At 56.9% G+C, this 13,824-nt stretch overlaps 1 protein-coding gene across 1 annotated transcript in view; it reads left to right on the top strand.

Moving 5' to 3' along the window:
* Positions 1–13,824, top strand: part of stx8 (syntaxin 8) — a 65,604-nt gene that overhangs the window by 123 nt on the left and 51,657 nt on the right. The window contains 3 exon segments of the mRNA NM_001037261.1: positions 4,786–4,885; positions 5,283–5,377; positions 6,877–6,987. Coding sequence (NP_001032338.1) covers positions 4,786–4,885; positions 5,283–5,377; positions 6,877–6,987 — 306 coding nt within the window.

The following is a 13,824-nucleotide window of genomic DNA, read 5'->3' on the forward strand; positions in this document are numbered from 1 at the left end:
ACGTGATGTTGTGCATGCCAGGCTTGTGTGCGCAGGCGTGTCAAGAGCGTCGTTGGGCAGGCTGTTGGGGCCAGACGTTGGTGCCATGTGGGGCCAGTGGGTGCGGGGTGGGTGGAGGCCAGTCTTGTGGTCCAGGGGTGGGAAGAGCCAGCTGTGTTTGGTCATCATGAGGCCATCGTGTGTGCCAGGGTGGGAATGCCAGTGTGCTGGTGCGGGGTCAGGGGAGACACAGTCTGTGTGGGTGCCAGGGTCAAGGTGAGGAGGCCAGTTCTGTGTGGTGAGGTAGGCAGCAGGTTGGGTCAAGGCGTCGCGGGAAGCACGTGGGCCAGCTTGTGCATCTCTGTTGGGCGCTTTGGCCCGAGCTGTGGTGCCATCAGGGGAGAGGCCAGGTCGTGATGATGTGTGTGATTTGTGGGTGCCAGGGTCAGGGGAGAGAGCAGTACTGTGGGGCATGGGTCGAGGGAGAGAGCCAGTCTTGTGTGGGTGCCAGGGGTCAGGGGGAGAGGCCCAGTTCTGTATGTGGGTGCCAGGTCAGGGGAAGAGGGCAGTCTGTTGTGGTGCCAGGGTCTCATGGTGAGAGGCCAGTCTGTGTGGTGCCAAAAGGCTGTGTGGGTTTTTTGCCCCATGGTCTGTGTGGCGCAGGCTGTGGAGGCCAGTCTGTGTGGTGCCAGGGTCAGGTGAGCAGGCCGTCTGTAGTGGGTGCCAGGTCTTGGGGAGCCAGTCGTGTGGGTGCCGGGGTTCAGGGGGGAGAGGCCAGGTCTGTTGTGGAAGGTGCCAGGAGTCAGGGTAGAGGCCAGTTCTGTGTGGTCCACGGGTCATGGAGAGGCCAGTCTGTGTGGTGCCAAAAGCTGTGTGGGTTTTTTTTGCCCCATGTCTGTGTGGTCCAGCTGTTGAGGCCAGTCTGTGTGTGCCAGGGGTCAGGGTGAGAGGCCAGTCTGTGTGGGTGCCAGGGGTCAGGGGAGCCAGTCGTGTGGGTGCCAGGGGTCAGGGGGAGAGGCCAGTCTGTGTGGGTGCCAGGGGTCAGGGTGAGAGGCCAGTCTGTGTGGGTGCCAGGGTGAGAGGCCAGTCTGTGTGGGTGCCAGGGTCAGGGAAGAGCCAGTCTGTGTGGGTGCCAGGTCAGGTGAGAGCCATCTGTGTGGGTCCAGTTTCAAGGGGAGAGGCCAGTCTGGTCCAGAGTCAGGGTGAAGCCAGTCTGTGTGTGCCAGGGGTCAGGAGAGCCAGTCTGTTGGTGCAGGCTGTGTGGGGGCCAGTCTGTTGGGTGCCATGGATCATGGGAGACCAGCTCTGTGTGGTGCCAGTGGTCCAGGTGAGAGCCATCTGTTGGGCCAGTCAGGGAGAGGCCAGTCTGGTTGGTGCCAGGTCAGGGGGAGGCCAGTCTGTGTGGGTGCCAGGTGTCAGTGACGAGCCAGTCTGGGCTCCAGGGTCAGGAGAGCCAGTCTGTGTGGGTGCAGGTTCAAGTGAGAGCCAGTCTGTGTGGTCCAGGCTGTGTGGTGCCAGTCTGTGTGGTGCCAGCTGTTGTGGGGGCCAGTCCCTGTTGGGGTCCAGGTCAGGTGAGCAGGCCATCTGTTGGGTCCAGCTGTGGGGCCAGTCTGTGGGGTCCAGCTGTGGGCCAGTTCTGTTGGTGCCAGGGCAGGTGAAGGCCAGCCTGTGCGTGCCAGCTGTGTGGTGTGCCAGTCTTGTTGTCCATGCTGATGTGGAGCCAGTCATGTGTTGCCAGGGGGTAGGTGAGAAGCAGTCGGTGGTGCCAGGGTTCAGGGGAGAGGCCAGTCTGTGTGGGTGCCAGGGGCCAGGGAGAGCGGCCATCTGTGTGGTGCCAGGGTCAGGCGTTGAGAGCCAGTCTTGTGGTGCAGGGCAGGGAGAGCCAGTCTTGTGGTGCCAGGGTCAGGCGGAGAGCCAGTCTGTTGTGCGGGTGCCAGGCTGTGTTCCAGTCTTGTGTGCGCTGCCAGGCTGTTGGGCCAGCTCGTGTGGGCCAGGGTCAGGGTGAGAGGCCAGTCTGTGTGGGTGCCAGTCTGTGTGGGGCCAGTCTGTGTGGGTGCCAGGCTGTGTGGGGCCAGTCTGTGGGGTGCCAGGGGTCAGGTGAGAGGCCAGTCTGTGTGGGTGCCAGCCTGGTGGTGCCATCTTGTGGGTGCAGGCTGTTGAGGCCAGCTGTTGGCTGCCAGGGTCATGGTGAGAGCCAGTCTGTGGTGCCGCTGTTGCTGCCAGTCAATGTTGTGGGTGCCACTGTGTGGGTGCCATCTGTGTGGTGCCAGGGGAAAAGGCAGTCTTGTGAGTGCCAGCTGTGTGAGTGCAGTCTGTGTGGTGCCAGCTTGTGTGGGTGCCAGGGGAGAGGCCAGTCTGTTGGTGCCAGGGTCAGGGGTGAGAGGCCAGTCTGTAGGTGCAGGGGTCAGGTGAGAAGGCCATTGGTGTGCAAGGGCAGGAGAGCCAGTCGGTGGTGCCAGGTGATGAGCCAGTCTTGTGGTGCCAGGTCAGGGTGCAGATGCCAGTCGTTAGTGCCAGGGTGAGCCAGTCGTTGGGTGCCAGGGTAAGAGCCAGTCTGTGTGGGTGCCAGGGTTCAGGTGAGATTGCCAGTCTGTGATAGTGCCAGGGGGAAGGCCAGTCTTGGTCTGCCAGGGGTCAGGTAGAGCCATCTTGTGGTGCCAGTTGAGAGCCAGTCTGTGGGTGCCCAGGGTACAGGTGAGATGCCAGTCTGTGTACGGTGCCATGGTGAGAGCCATCTTTTGTAGGTGCAGGAGAGGCCAGTTGTGGTGCCAGGTCAGGATGAGAGCCAGTCTGTCGTGGGTTGCCAGCTGTGTGCTGGGCCAGGCTGGGGCCAGTCTTGGGTGCCAGTCAGGGTGAGAGCGCAGTCTTGTGGGTGCCAGCTGTGTGGGGGCCAGTCTTGTGGTGCCAGCTGTTGGGGGGCCATCTGTGTGGTTGCCAGGGGTCTAGAGCCAGTCTGTGTGGGTCCAGGCGGTGGGTAGCCATCTGTGTGGTGCCAGCTGGTGGTGCCAGTCTGTGGGTGCCAGGAGAGCCATCTTGGTGGGTGCCAGTCTGTGTGGTGCCAGGGAAGCCAGTCTGTGTGGTGCCAGCTAGTGTGGGTCCAGGGGAAGAGGCCAGTCTTGGAGGTCCGGGTCAGGGTGAAGCCAAAGTCTGTGTGGGTCCAGGGGTCAGGTGAGTGAGGCCAGTCTGTGTGGTGCAGGGTTCAGGTGAGAGGCCGTCTGTATGCGTCCAGGAAGAGCCCAGTCTTTGGGTGCCACAAGGGTCAGTGGTAGATCCAGTCTTGTAGTGCCAGGTGAGAGGACCAGTCTGTGTGGGGCCAGTGTGAGAAGGCAGTCTGTGTTGGTGCCCAGGTCAGGTGAGATGGCCAGTCTGTGTAGGCCAGGTGAAGGCCATCTGTGTGGGTGCCAGGGGTCAGGGTGAGAGGCCAGTCTGTGTGGGTGCCAGGGTCAGGTGAATGCCAGTCTGTGTATCAGGTGACAGGCCTAGTCTGTGTGGTGCCAGCGGTCAGTGAGATGCCGTCTGTGTGCTGTGCCAGGGGGAGAGCCAGTCTGGGGTCCAGGGTCAGGTGAGAGCAAGTCTGGTAGTCCAGGGTTGAGAGCCAGTCTGTGTGGGCCCAGGGTGAGAGGCCAGTCTGTGTGGTGCCAGGTCCAGGGAGATCCAGTCTGTGTAGTGCCAGGTGAGAGCCAGTCTGTGTGTGTGCCAGGAGGTCAGGGGAGAGGCCAGTCTGTGTGTCCAGGGGTCAGGGAAAGGCCAGTCTGTGGTGCCATGGGTTCAGGGGAGAGCCAGTCTGATGTAGTGCCAAGGGTGAGGAGCCAGTCTGTTATCCCCAGGGTGAGAGCCAGTCTGTGGCAGTGCCAGGGCTAGAGGCAGTCTGTGTGGGTGCAGTCAGGTGAAGATGCCAGTCTTGAGTCCAGCGTGAGAGGCCAGTCTGTAGTAGCTGCCAGTGTCAGTGAGAGCCATCTGTGTGTCCACGGGTCAGGGTGAGATGCCAGTCTGTGTAGTGCCCAGTGAGAGGCCATCGTGTGGGTTGCCATGGCAGGGTGAGAGCAGTCTGTGTGATGTGCCAGGGAGAGGCCATCTGTTGTGCCAGGTCAGGTGAGATCCAGTCTGTGTAGTTGCCAGTGGAGAGCCAGTCTGTGTGCGTGCCAGGTGAGACCAGCTGTGTGAGTGCCAGGGTCAGGAGATGCCAGTCTGTGTAGGTGCAGGTAGAGCAGTCTGTTGGTGCCAGAGTCAGGGGGAGACCAGTTCTTGTGGTGCCAGGGGTCAGGGAGAGCCCAAGTCTGTAGTGAGAGGCCAGGGTCAGAAGCCAGTCTGTGTATGCCAGGTGAGAGGCCCAGTCTGTTGGGGGTGCCAGGATCAGGGATGAGCCAGTCGGTGGGTCCAGGGGGAGATTCCAGTCTGTGTGCCCATTACTCTGACCTTCGGCATAGCCCTGCACAGACCCCAGTGAGTGCTGGCTGCGGTGCTGTCGGCCGGGGAGAGAGGTTTTATGCGCGCGATGTAATCACTGCTGTTTGTTATGGAAACACTCACAGGAAGAGGAATTTCAGCCAAATCACCTTTTGTTTTTTCCTTTGGTTTTACAACTGCACGTCGGGCAAAAACATCTTGTTCCCCTCGGGGCACTTTGTTTGCAATAAATCTGCCGTGTTTACCCCTGAGGGGTATTGGGGGTAAATCAGTGCTACAGTAGTGACAGTGCCAAGGCAAGTGGTAGGGCAACTCCCTTGTTACACAGTGTAGCCAGGCCGCTTCTACCCCCCATTGGTGAGTCTCTAGCCACGTAACCTGAGTGTTCCTTGCCCAAAGGTTGGCCACCTACGATGATACATACCAGCTGGCACAGGAGATTGCCGAAAAACTGCACGAGCGGAACCGGTACCTGCGGAATGGAGAAAACCCAGTGAAGGTACAATGTATTTCCTATAGTTTATTTAATTATTTGTTCTGCTTCTTTCCAGCATTCATATGGGGGGGTCACTGACCCAACAGACAATTTCATCTTCCAGTCCCTCATTCACACCCCAGCCTGGTTGCTAGGGTAGGTTGCACCCTAGCAACCCAATACTGCAAAACTGTCAAACCAGAGAGCTCCGGCACAAAAAGATAAATCTTTCTAAAACCATAAAAACCTGTTATTGAAGTTCATTTAAAGGGGAAGCACTCATTATTTCCCTTTTAGGCAATTTTACACAAGACTGAGGTTACTGAGTGCAAATTTCCCCTTTAACAGATGCCTCCCAGCATGCTTTGCTCTGTGCTAATATATATATATACAGTGACTGACTCCCTCCTTTCTCCCCCAGATTAATGTTGCTCTCAGGTCCCTGATGCAGAATCTCAGTGGGAAGATCGGGCAGTTGAAGGAATCGTTGCTCCGGTCGGTATCCACTCGCCAAATGTATCCTTCTCGCTTCGGAGACCGTATAGCCGGGAGCACCGCGCAGTCTGGCACACGGATTGGCTGGTTAAAACCGCATGTCATTAATAGAACTTACTCTCCCCCTGATACTTTCCCTTTAATTCTGCTTTTCCCATGTAATTGTCCTTTATGGATTTCATTTTACAACTCCCCGCACCTTCACTGGCACAGAATGTGGCGCCATGCCCAGGTCTTGTAACCCTAGTCAGGTATTGGGGCGGCCCTGTAACCCTAGTCAGGTATTGGGGCTGCCCTGTAACCCTAGTCAGGTATTGGGGCTGCCCTGTAACCCTAGTCAGGTATTGGGGCGGCCCTGTAACCCTAGTCAGGTATTGGGGCGGCCCTGTAACCCTAGTCAGGTATTGGGGCGGCCCCGTAACCCTAGTCAGGTATTGGGGCTGCCCTGTAACCCTAGTCAGGTATAGGGGCTGCCCTGTAACCCTAGTCAGGTATTGGGCGGCCCTGTAACCTAGTCAGCTTATAGGGGGGGCCCTGTAACCCTAGTCAGGTATAGGGGCTGCCCTGTAACCCTAGTCAGGTATTGGGGCGGCCCTGTAACCCTAGTCAGGTATTGGGGCGGCCCTGTAACCCTAGTCAGGTATTGGGGCGGCCCTGTAACCCTAGTCAGGTATTGGGGCGGCCCTGTAACCCTAGTCAGGTATTGGGCGGCCCCGTAACCCTAGTCAGGTATTGGGGCGGCCCTGTAACCCTAGTCAGGTATTGGGGCGGCCCCGTAACCTAGTCAGGATTGGGGCGGCCCTGTAACCCTAGTCAGGTATTGGGGCTGCCCTGTAACCCTATGGGGCTGCCCTGTAACCCTAGTCAGTATTGGGGCTGCCCTGTAACCCTAGTCAGGTATTGGGGCGGCCCTGTAACCCTAGTCAGGTATTGGGGCCCTGTAACCCTAGTCAGTATTGGGGCGGCCCCGTAACCCTAGTCAGGTATTGGGGCTGCCCGTAAACCCTAGTCAGGTATTGGGGCTGCCCGTAACCCTAGTCAGGTATAGGGGCTGCCCTGTAACCCTAGGTCAGGTATTGGGGCGGCCCTGCTAACCCTAGTCAGGTATTGGGGGGGCCCTGTAACCCTAGTCCAGGTATTGGGGCGGCCTTCCTAGTAGGTATGGGCGGCCCTTACCAGTCAGGTTATTGGGGCGGCCCTGTAACCCTAGTCAGGTATCGGGGCGGCCCCGTAACCCTAGTCAGGTATTGGGGCGGCCCTGTAACCCTAGTCAGGTATCGGGGCATCCCCGTAACCCTAGTCAGGTATTAGGGCAGGTTATTGCTATGGAAAGCAGCCTCTGGCGATTCTTTTCTCTGCACTGCTGGTTCTGACTCCTGACACAATGTAGCAAGCTGTGGATGACGCCATACTGCCCCCAATAGCCCATAAAGTCAGCAGTGTGGCCTCTCCCACAGCAGGGAGACAGGGGACGGAACCTACTGCTCTTTCCTTGTTTCTCCTTAACCCGGAACGCGCAGAACTCAGCTGGAAGGGGATCGGAGGCAGAATCTAGTGGACGAGCTGCTGACTAAAGAGAGGCAACTGCAGACGTCGTTTCAGAGGGAAGGGGCGGAGCCTGACTTGGTGAGGTGAGTTGTGCTTCTTATTGTCCTCAACGTCAGCCAGTGCTGCCCCCTACTGGTGCCTGCGTAGTGGGGCAATAATCCTTTGCACTGCATGTCAGGTGACCCCTTCTGCATGAATACAGAATCTGACTCTTTCCACCTTGCAAATGGGGGTCACTGACCCCGGCAGCCAGAAACTACTGCTCTGGGAGGCTCCAGTTTTATTGTTACTTGTTATTCCTTAACTTTCTGTTGAGACCCTCTCCTATTCATATTTCAGTTTCTCCTACACAGCACTGCCTGGTTGCTAGGGCAATTTTGTCCCTAGCAACCAGATAGCTGCTAAAATTCCAAACTCCTAAACAAAGTTAAATAATTTGTAAACCAAAAATAATAAAAAATTAAGACCAATTGCAAATTGTCTCAAGAGCAAGACCCCTTTAAACTGCGCCACCCACCCCCCCTAAACCAAAAGGCCTATATTATGTTTAGTTACCTAACTAAACAACTAAACATAATATAGGAACACGACTGTGGCCCTTATAGATTTGGCATCAGTGCGGCTTTAACTGGCTCTGCATTGCCAAACACTGCCACTAGATGGCGCCTTTCTACTGACTTGCTCTGGCTTTCCAGAACCCTTCCATTTCTGTGTTTCCTTAGTTTATGTGCTGGGATTCTGGGAATAAATACAGGAGGCTGGTGGGGGATTCTGGGAATAAAGAGGCTGGTGGGGGATTCTGGGAATAAATACAGGAGGCTGGTGGGGGATTCTGGGAATAAATACAGGAGGCTGGTGGGGGATTCTGGGAATAAAGAGGCTGGTGGGGGATGCTGGGAATAAATACAGGAGGCTGGTGAGGCGGGATTCTGGGAATAAATACAGAGGATGTGGGGATTCTGGAATAAATACAGGAGGCTGGTGGGGATTCTGGGAATAAATACAGGAGGCTGGTGGGGGATTCTGGGAATAAATACAGGAGGCTGGTGGGGGATTCTGGGAATAAATACGGGAGGGCTGGTGGGGGATGCTGGGAATAAATACAGGAGGCTGGTGGGGGATTCTGGGAATAAATACAGGAGGCTGGTGGGGGATTCTGGGAATAAATACAGGAGGCTGGTGGGGGATTCTGGGAATAAATACAGGAGGCTGGTGGGGATTCTGGAATAAAGAGGCTGGTGGGGGATGCTGGGAATAATACAGGAGGCTGGTGGGGATTCTGGGAATAAAAGAGGCTGGTGGGGGATGCCTGGAATAAATACAGAGTGTGGGATTCTGGTAATAAATACAGAGCTTGGTGATTCTGAATAAATACAGATGCTGGTGGGGATTCTGGAATAAAGAGGCGTGGGGATGCTGGAATAATACAGAGGCTGGGATTTCTGAAAAAGAGCTGCGGAGCTGGAAAATACAGAGTGTTGTATCGGAATAAATACAGACTGGTATTCTGAATAAATACAGGAGGCTGGTGGGATTCTGAAAAAGCTGGGATGAATAAATACAGGAGCTGTGTGATTCTGGGGAATAAAACAGAGCTTGGGATTCTTAATAATACAAGCGTTATCTGGAATAAATACAGACGTGGGATTCTGGAATCCTGGCATTCCCCCCTTTCTTCATTCCCCCCTTTCCTTATCACCCCAGCTCAGCACCTTCCCCTCCCCGTTGCCCCAATTACCCCCCTCACCTACACGCCTGTTGTTTCCCTAATTGGGCAAACCAAGAGTGAAGGGTCAGCCACGTTGCTACCGCACCCCCAGTATCCATTAAACACCTGACTGCGTCTCACTCTCCCCGTACCCGAATGACCCCTCCCACCCGGTCTCGCACCTGGCATCAGACCCCTCCTATATCGTTCCATTAAAGAATAAATCAGCATTTAATATCCAGCCTACTATGCGGCGCGCCCACCCACACAATAGTTCACTTAATATTATAGTATATACCCCCCCCAACGCATATTCCTGCCCCCCATGCCATTATTCTAACCAAATATAAGCGTACTTAACCCGTGTGTCCCCTAGCTTCATGCCACAATGATAAAGTAGTCAAGTATGGCAACAGTTATACTCCCCATTATATATTTACTACAGAACGCTCCTTCCAAAACTTTCAACTGCAACTCCAGCATCCTACTACAGACTGCAACCTCCCAACCTACTGACAGACTGCCACTCCCGATCCTACGAAGACTGCCACTCCAGCATCCTACTACAGACGCCAACTCCCAGCATACGACTACAACGCAACTCCCAGCATCCTACGCAGACTGCCACTCCCAGCATCCTACTGACAACTGCCACTCCCAGCATCCTACTGAACAGACTGCCACTCCAGCATCCTACTGACAGAACTCCACTCCCAGCATCCTACTGACAGACTGCCACTCCCAGCATCCTACTGACAGACTGCCACTCCCAGCATCCTACTGACAGACTGCCACTCCCAGCATCCTACTGACAGACTGCCACTCCAGATCTACTGACACACTGCAAAACTCCCAGATCCGACTGACAGCTGCCACTCCCAGCATCCACGACAGACTGCCACTCCCAGCATCTTACTGACAGACTGCCATCCCAGCATTCCTATAAGCACTGGCCACTCCCAGCATCCTAGACAGCTGAAGCCCTCGCATGAACATCAGGACGGAGTTGGTAATCAGGCTTGCCACCGACCTTGCCCAGACCCTGACTCTTGCCGCCTCCCTGACGCATTAAATACTCCCTGGGAACAATCGTGTGGCCTCGAGGGTCGGGCAATTAGGAGCAGGCTCGGCACATGCAGGCCCTGTCGAGCCCCGTGCCCTGTCACCCCCCAGGTCCGACCTGCGTAATAATGAACGAAGAAAGTAATATCGGCGAGGCAATTGAAAAGACAGGCAAATGCCAACAACAGTAACACTTTATGCCACTGTTGTGCAACCGGCAGCCCTTCACTTGTACCACCCCCTCTGACACCCATTGTCAATCACGTTCACCTATGAATAAACTGTACTGATTGCACTATTGGCTCAATGTACGGCAAATATTCTACAATCCATTATAAGATATTATTCTAGGATCCACATTCTCCCTGAATATGTTGTATGTTACTGGGGAATAGCATCACCCTCCAGTCAATTTCGTCCCAGGAGCCCCCTAGCGCCAATGTGGATCGCTCAGATCCCATATTGAAAAGCTAATCCATCAGTGCTTAATGGGCACTAATTGGTTAAATCTGCCTCTGTAATCACAGCCTATCAGCACGCCCCATGCGGCACCATATTTCATCGTTTTGTATTAAATCCGGCGGACCGGGTGGGCTAATTGATAAGCTTAATTTCACACCACAGAGCACAGGCAGATCAACATCGAACCGGCCGCCTTGGAAACCTAGCAAACCCTGTCAGCAAACCCGGAAGGCTCGCCTTTGTAATGCCTTCTACGTACGCTACTTGCAAGCTACTGTGAACCTCACCCCCTACTCTCTGTGTCTCTACTCAGATCATACTCATTTACCACTATACCTCCCCCAAACCCAGAACCCCTTGTACCTACGCCTGAAAACTTTAACCCCGCCCCTCTCCCCCCTCACAAATACCTCCCCAATACCCAAACCCACTTACCTACTGCCCAACGCTGTGAACCCGGCCCCTCTCCCCCCGAACAAATACCTCCCTCAAACAGACCCACTACCTACGCCCTGAGGACTACGTAAACCCCCCCCTCTCCCCCCACGGAATACCTCCCCCAATACCCAGAACCCACTGACCTACTGCCCTGAGATACTCTTTTAATCCCGCCCTCCCCCTACCAGAAGTACCTCCCCCAATACCCAGAACCCACTTACTACTTCATGAGGACGATGGACCCCGCCCTCTCCCCCCCACAAAACCTCCCTCAAACCCAGAACCCACTACTACTGCATGAGATACTGTAACCCCCCCCTCTCCCCCTGCACAGAAACCTCCCCCAATACCCAGAACCCACTGTACCTACTGCCCTGAGGGACTGACTGTTTACCCGCCCCTCTCCCCCCTCTCTACCCAAAAACCCACCTACCTACCCCTGGAACTACTGTACCCCCCCCTCTCCCCCCTGCACAGGAAGTACCTCCCCAGATACCCAGGGAACCCACTGTACCTACTGCCCTGGGAGGGACTGACTGTGTACCCCGCCCCTCTCCCCCTGCACAGGAAGTACCTCCCTCAGATACCCAGGGAACCCACTGTACCTACTGCACTGGAGGGACTGACTGTGTAACCCCCCTCTCCCCCCGCACAGGAAGTACCTCCCCAGATACCCAGGGAACCCACTGTACCTACTGCACTGGAGGGACTGACTGTGTAACCCCGCCCCTCCCCCCTACACAGGAAGTACCTCCCTCAGATACCCAGGGAACCCACTGTACCTACTGCACTGGGAGGGACTGACTGTTTAACCCCGCCCTCCCCCCTGCACAGGAACCCCCCCAGATACCCAGGGAACCCACTGTACCTACTGCCCTGGGAGGGACTGACTGACCCCGCCCCTCTCCCCCCTGCACCAGGAAGTACCTCCCCAGATACCCAGGGAAACCACTGTACCTACTGCCCTGGGAGGGACTGACTGTGTAACCCGCCCCCTCCCCCCTACACAGGAAGTACCTCCCCAGATACCCAGGGAACCCACTGTACCTACTGCCCTGGGAGGGACTGACTGTGTACCCCGCCTCTTTCCCCCCTGCACAGGAAGTACCTCCCCCAGATACCCAGGGAACCCACTGTACCTACTGCACTGGGAGGGACTGACTGTGTAACCCCGCCTCTCTCCCCCCTGCACAGGAAGTACCTCCCCCAGATACCCAGGGAACCCACTGTACCTACTGCACTGGGAGGGACTGACTGTGTAGCCCCGCCCCTCTCCCCCCTGCACAGGAAGTACCTCCCCCAGATACCCAGGGAACCCACTGTACCTACTGCCCTGGGAGGGACTGACTGTGTAACCCCGCCTCTCTCCCCCCTGCACAGGAAGTACCTCTCCCCAAGATACCCAGGGAACCCACTGTACCTACTGCACTGGGAGGGACTGACTGTGTAAACCCGCCTCTCTCCCCCTGCACAGAGGGACTGACTGTGTAACCCGCCTTCCCCCCTGCACAGGAAGTACCTCCCCCAGATACCCAGGGAACCCACTGTACCCACTGCCCTGGGAGGGACTGACTGTGTAACCCCGCCCCTCTCCCCCCTGCACAGGAAGTACCGTACCCCAGATACCCAGGGAAACCCACTGATACCTACTGCCCTGGGAGGGACTGACTGTGTAACCCCGCCCCTCTCCCCCCTGCACAGGAAGTACCTCCCCAGATACCCAGGGAACCCACTGTACCTACTGCACTGGGAGGGACTGACTGGTAACCCCGCCCCTCTCCCCCCTGCACAGGAAGTACCTCCCCCAGATACCCAGGGAACCCACTGTACCCACTGCACTGGGAGGGACTGACTGTGTAACCCCGCCCCTCTCCCCCCTGCACAGGAAGTACCTCCCCCCAGATACCCAGGGAACCCACTGTACCTACTGCACTGGGAGGGACTGACTGTGTAACCCCGCCCCTCTCCCCCCTGCACAGGAAGTACCTCCCCCAGATACCCAGGGAACCCACTGTACCTACTGCACTGGGAGGGACTGACTGTAACCCCGCCCCTCTCCCACCTGGCACAGGAAGTACCTCCCCCAGATACCCTGGGAACTCACTGTACCTACTGCCCTGGGAGGGACTGACTGTGTAACCCCGCCTCTTTCCCCCCTGCACAGGAAGTACCTCCCCCAGATACCCAGGGAACCCACTGTACCTACTGCACTGGGAGGGACTGACTGTGTAACCCCGCCTCTCTCCCCCCTGCACAGGAAGTACCTCCCCAGATACCCAGGGAACCCACTGTACCTACTGCACTGGGAGGGACTGACTGTGTAACCCCGCCCCTCTCCCCCCTGCACAGGAAGTACCTCCCCCAGATACCCAGGGAACCCACTGTACCTACTGCCCTGGGAGGGACTGACTGTGTAACCCCGCCCCTCTCCCCCCTGCACAGGAAGTACCTCCCCCAGATACCCAGGGAACCCACTGTACCTACTGCACTGGGAGGGACTGACTGTGTAACCCCGCCCCTCTCCCCCCTGCACAGGAAGTACCTCCCCCAGATACCCAGGGAACCCACTGTACCTACTGCACTGGGAGGGACTGACTGTGTAACCCCGCCCCTCTCCCCCCTGCACAGGAAGTACCTCCCCCAGATACCCAGGGAACCCACTGTACCCACTGCCCTGGGAGGGACTGACTGTGTAACCCCGCCCCTCTCCCCCCTGCACAGGAAGTACCTCCCCCAGATACCCAGGGAACCCACTGTACCTACTGCCCTGGGAGGGACTGACTGTGTAACCCCTCCTCTCTCCCCCCTGCACAAGAAGTACCTCCCCAGATACCCAGGGAACCCACTGTACCTACTGCCCTGGGAGGGGACTGACTGTGTAACCCCGCCTCTCTCCCCCCTGCACAAGAAGTACCTCCCCCAGATACCCAGGGAACCCACTGTACCCACTGCCCTGGGAGGGACTGACTGTGTAACCCCGCCTCTCTCCCCCCTGCACAGGAAGTACCTCCCCCAGATACCCAGGGAACCCACTGTACCTACTGCACTGGGAGGGACTGACTGTGTAACCCCGCCCCTCTCCCCCCTGTACAGGAAGTACCTCCCCCAGATACCCAGGGAACCCACTGTACCTACTGCACTGGGAGGGACTGACTGTGTAACCCCGCCCCTCTCCCCCCTGCACAGGAAGTACCTCCCCCAGATACCCAGGGAACCCACTGTACCTACTGCACTGGGAGGGACTGACTGT

This window comes from Xenopus tropicalis, chromosome 10 (assembly GCF_000004195.4).
Source record: "Xenopus tropicalis strain Nigerian chromosome 10, UCB_Xtro_10.0, whole genome shotgun sequence".
In the NCBI taxonomy this organism is placed as follows: Eukaryota; Metazoa; Chordata; class Amphibia; order Anura; family Pipidae; genus Xenopus; species Xenopus tropicalis.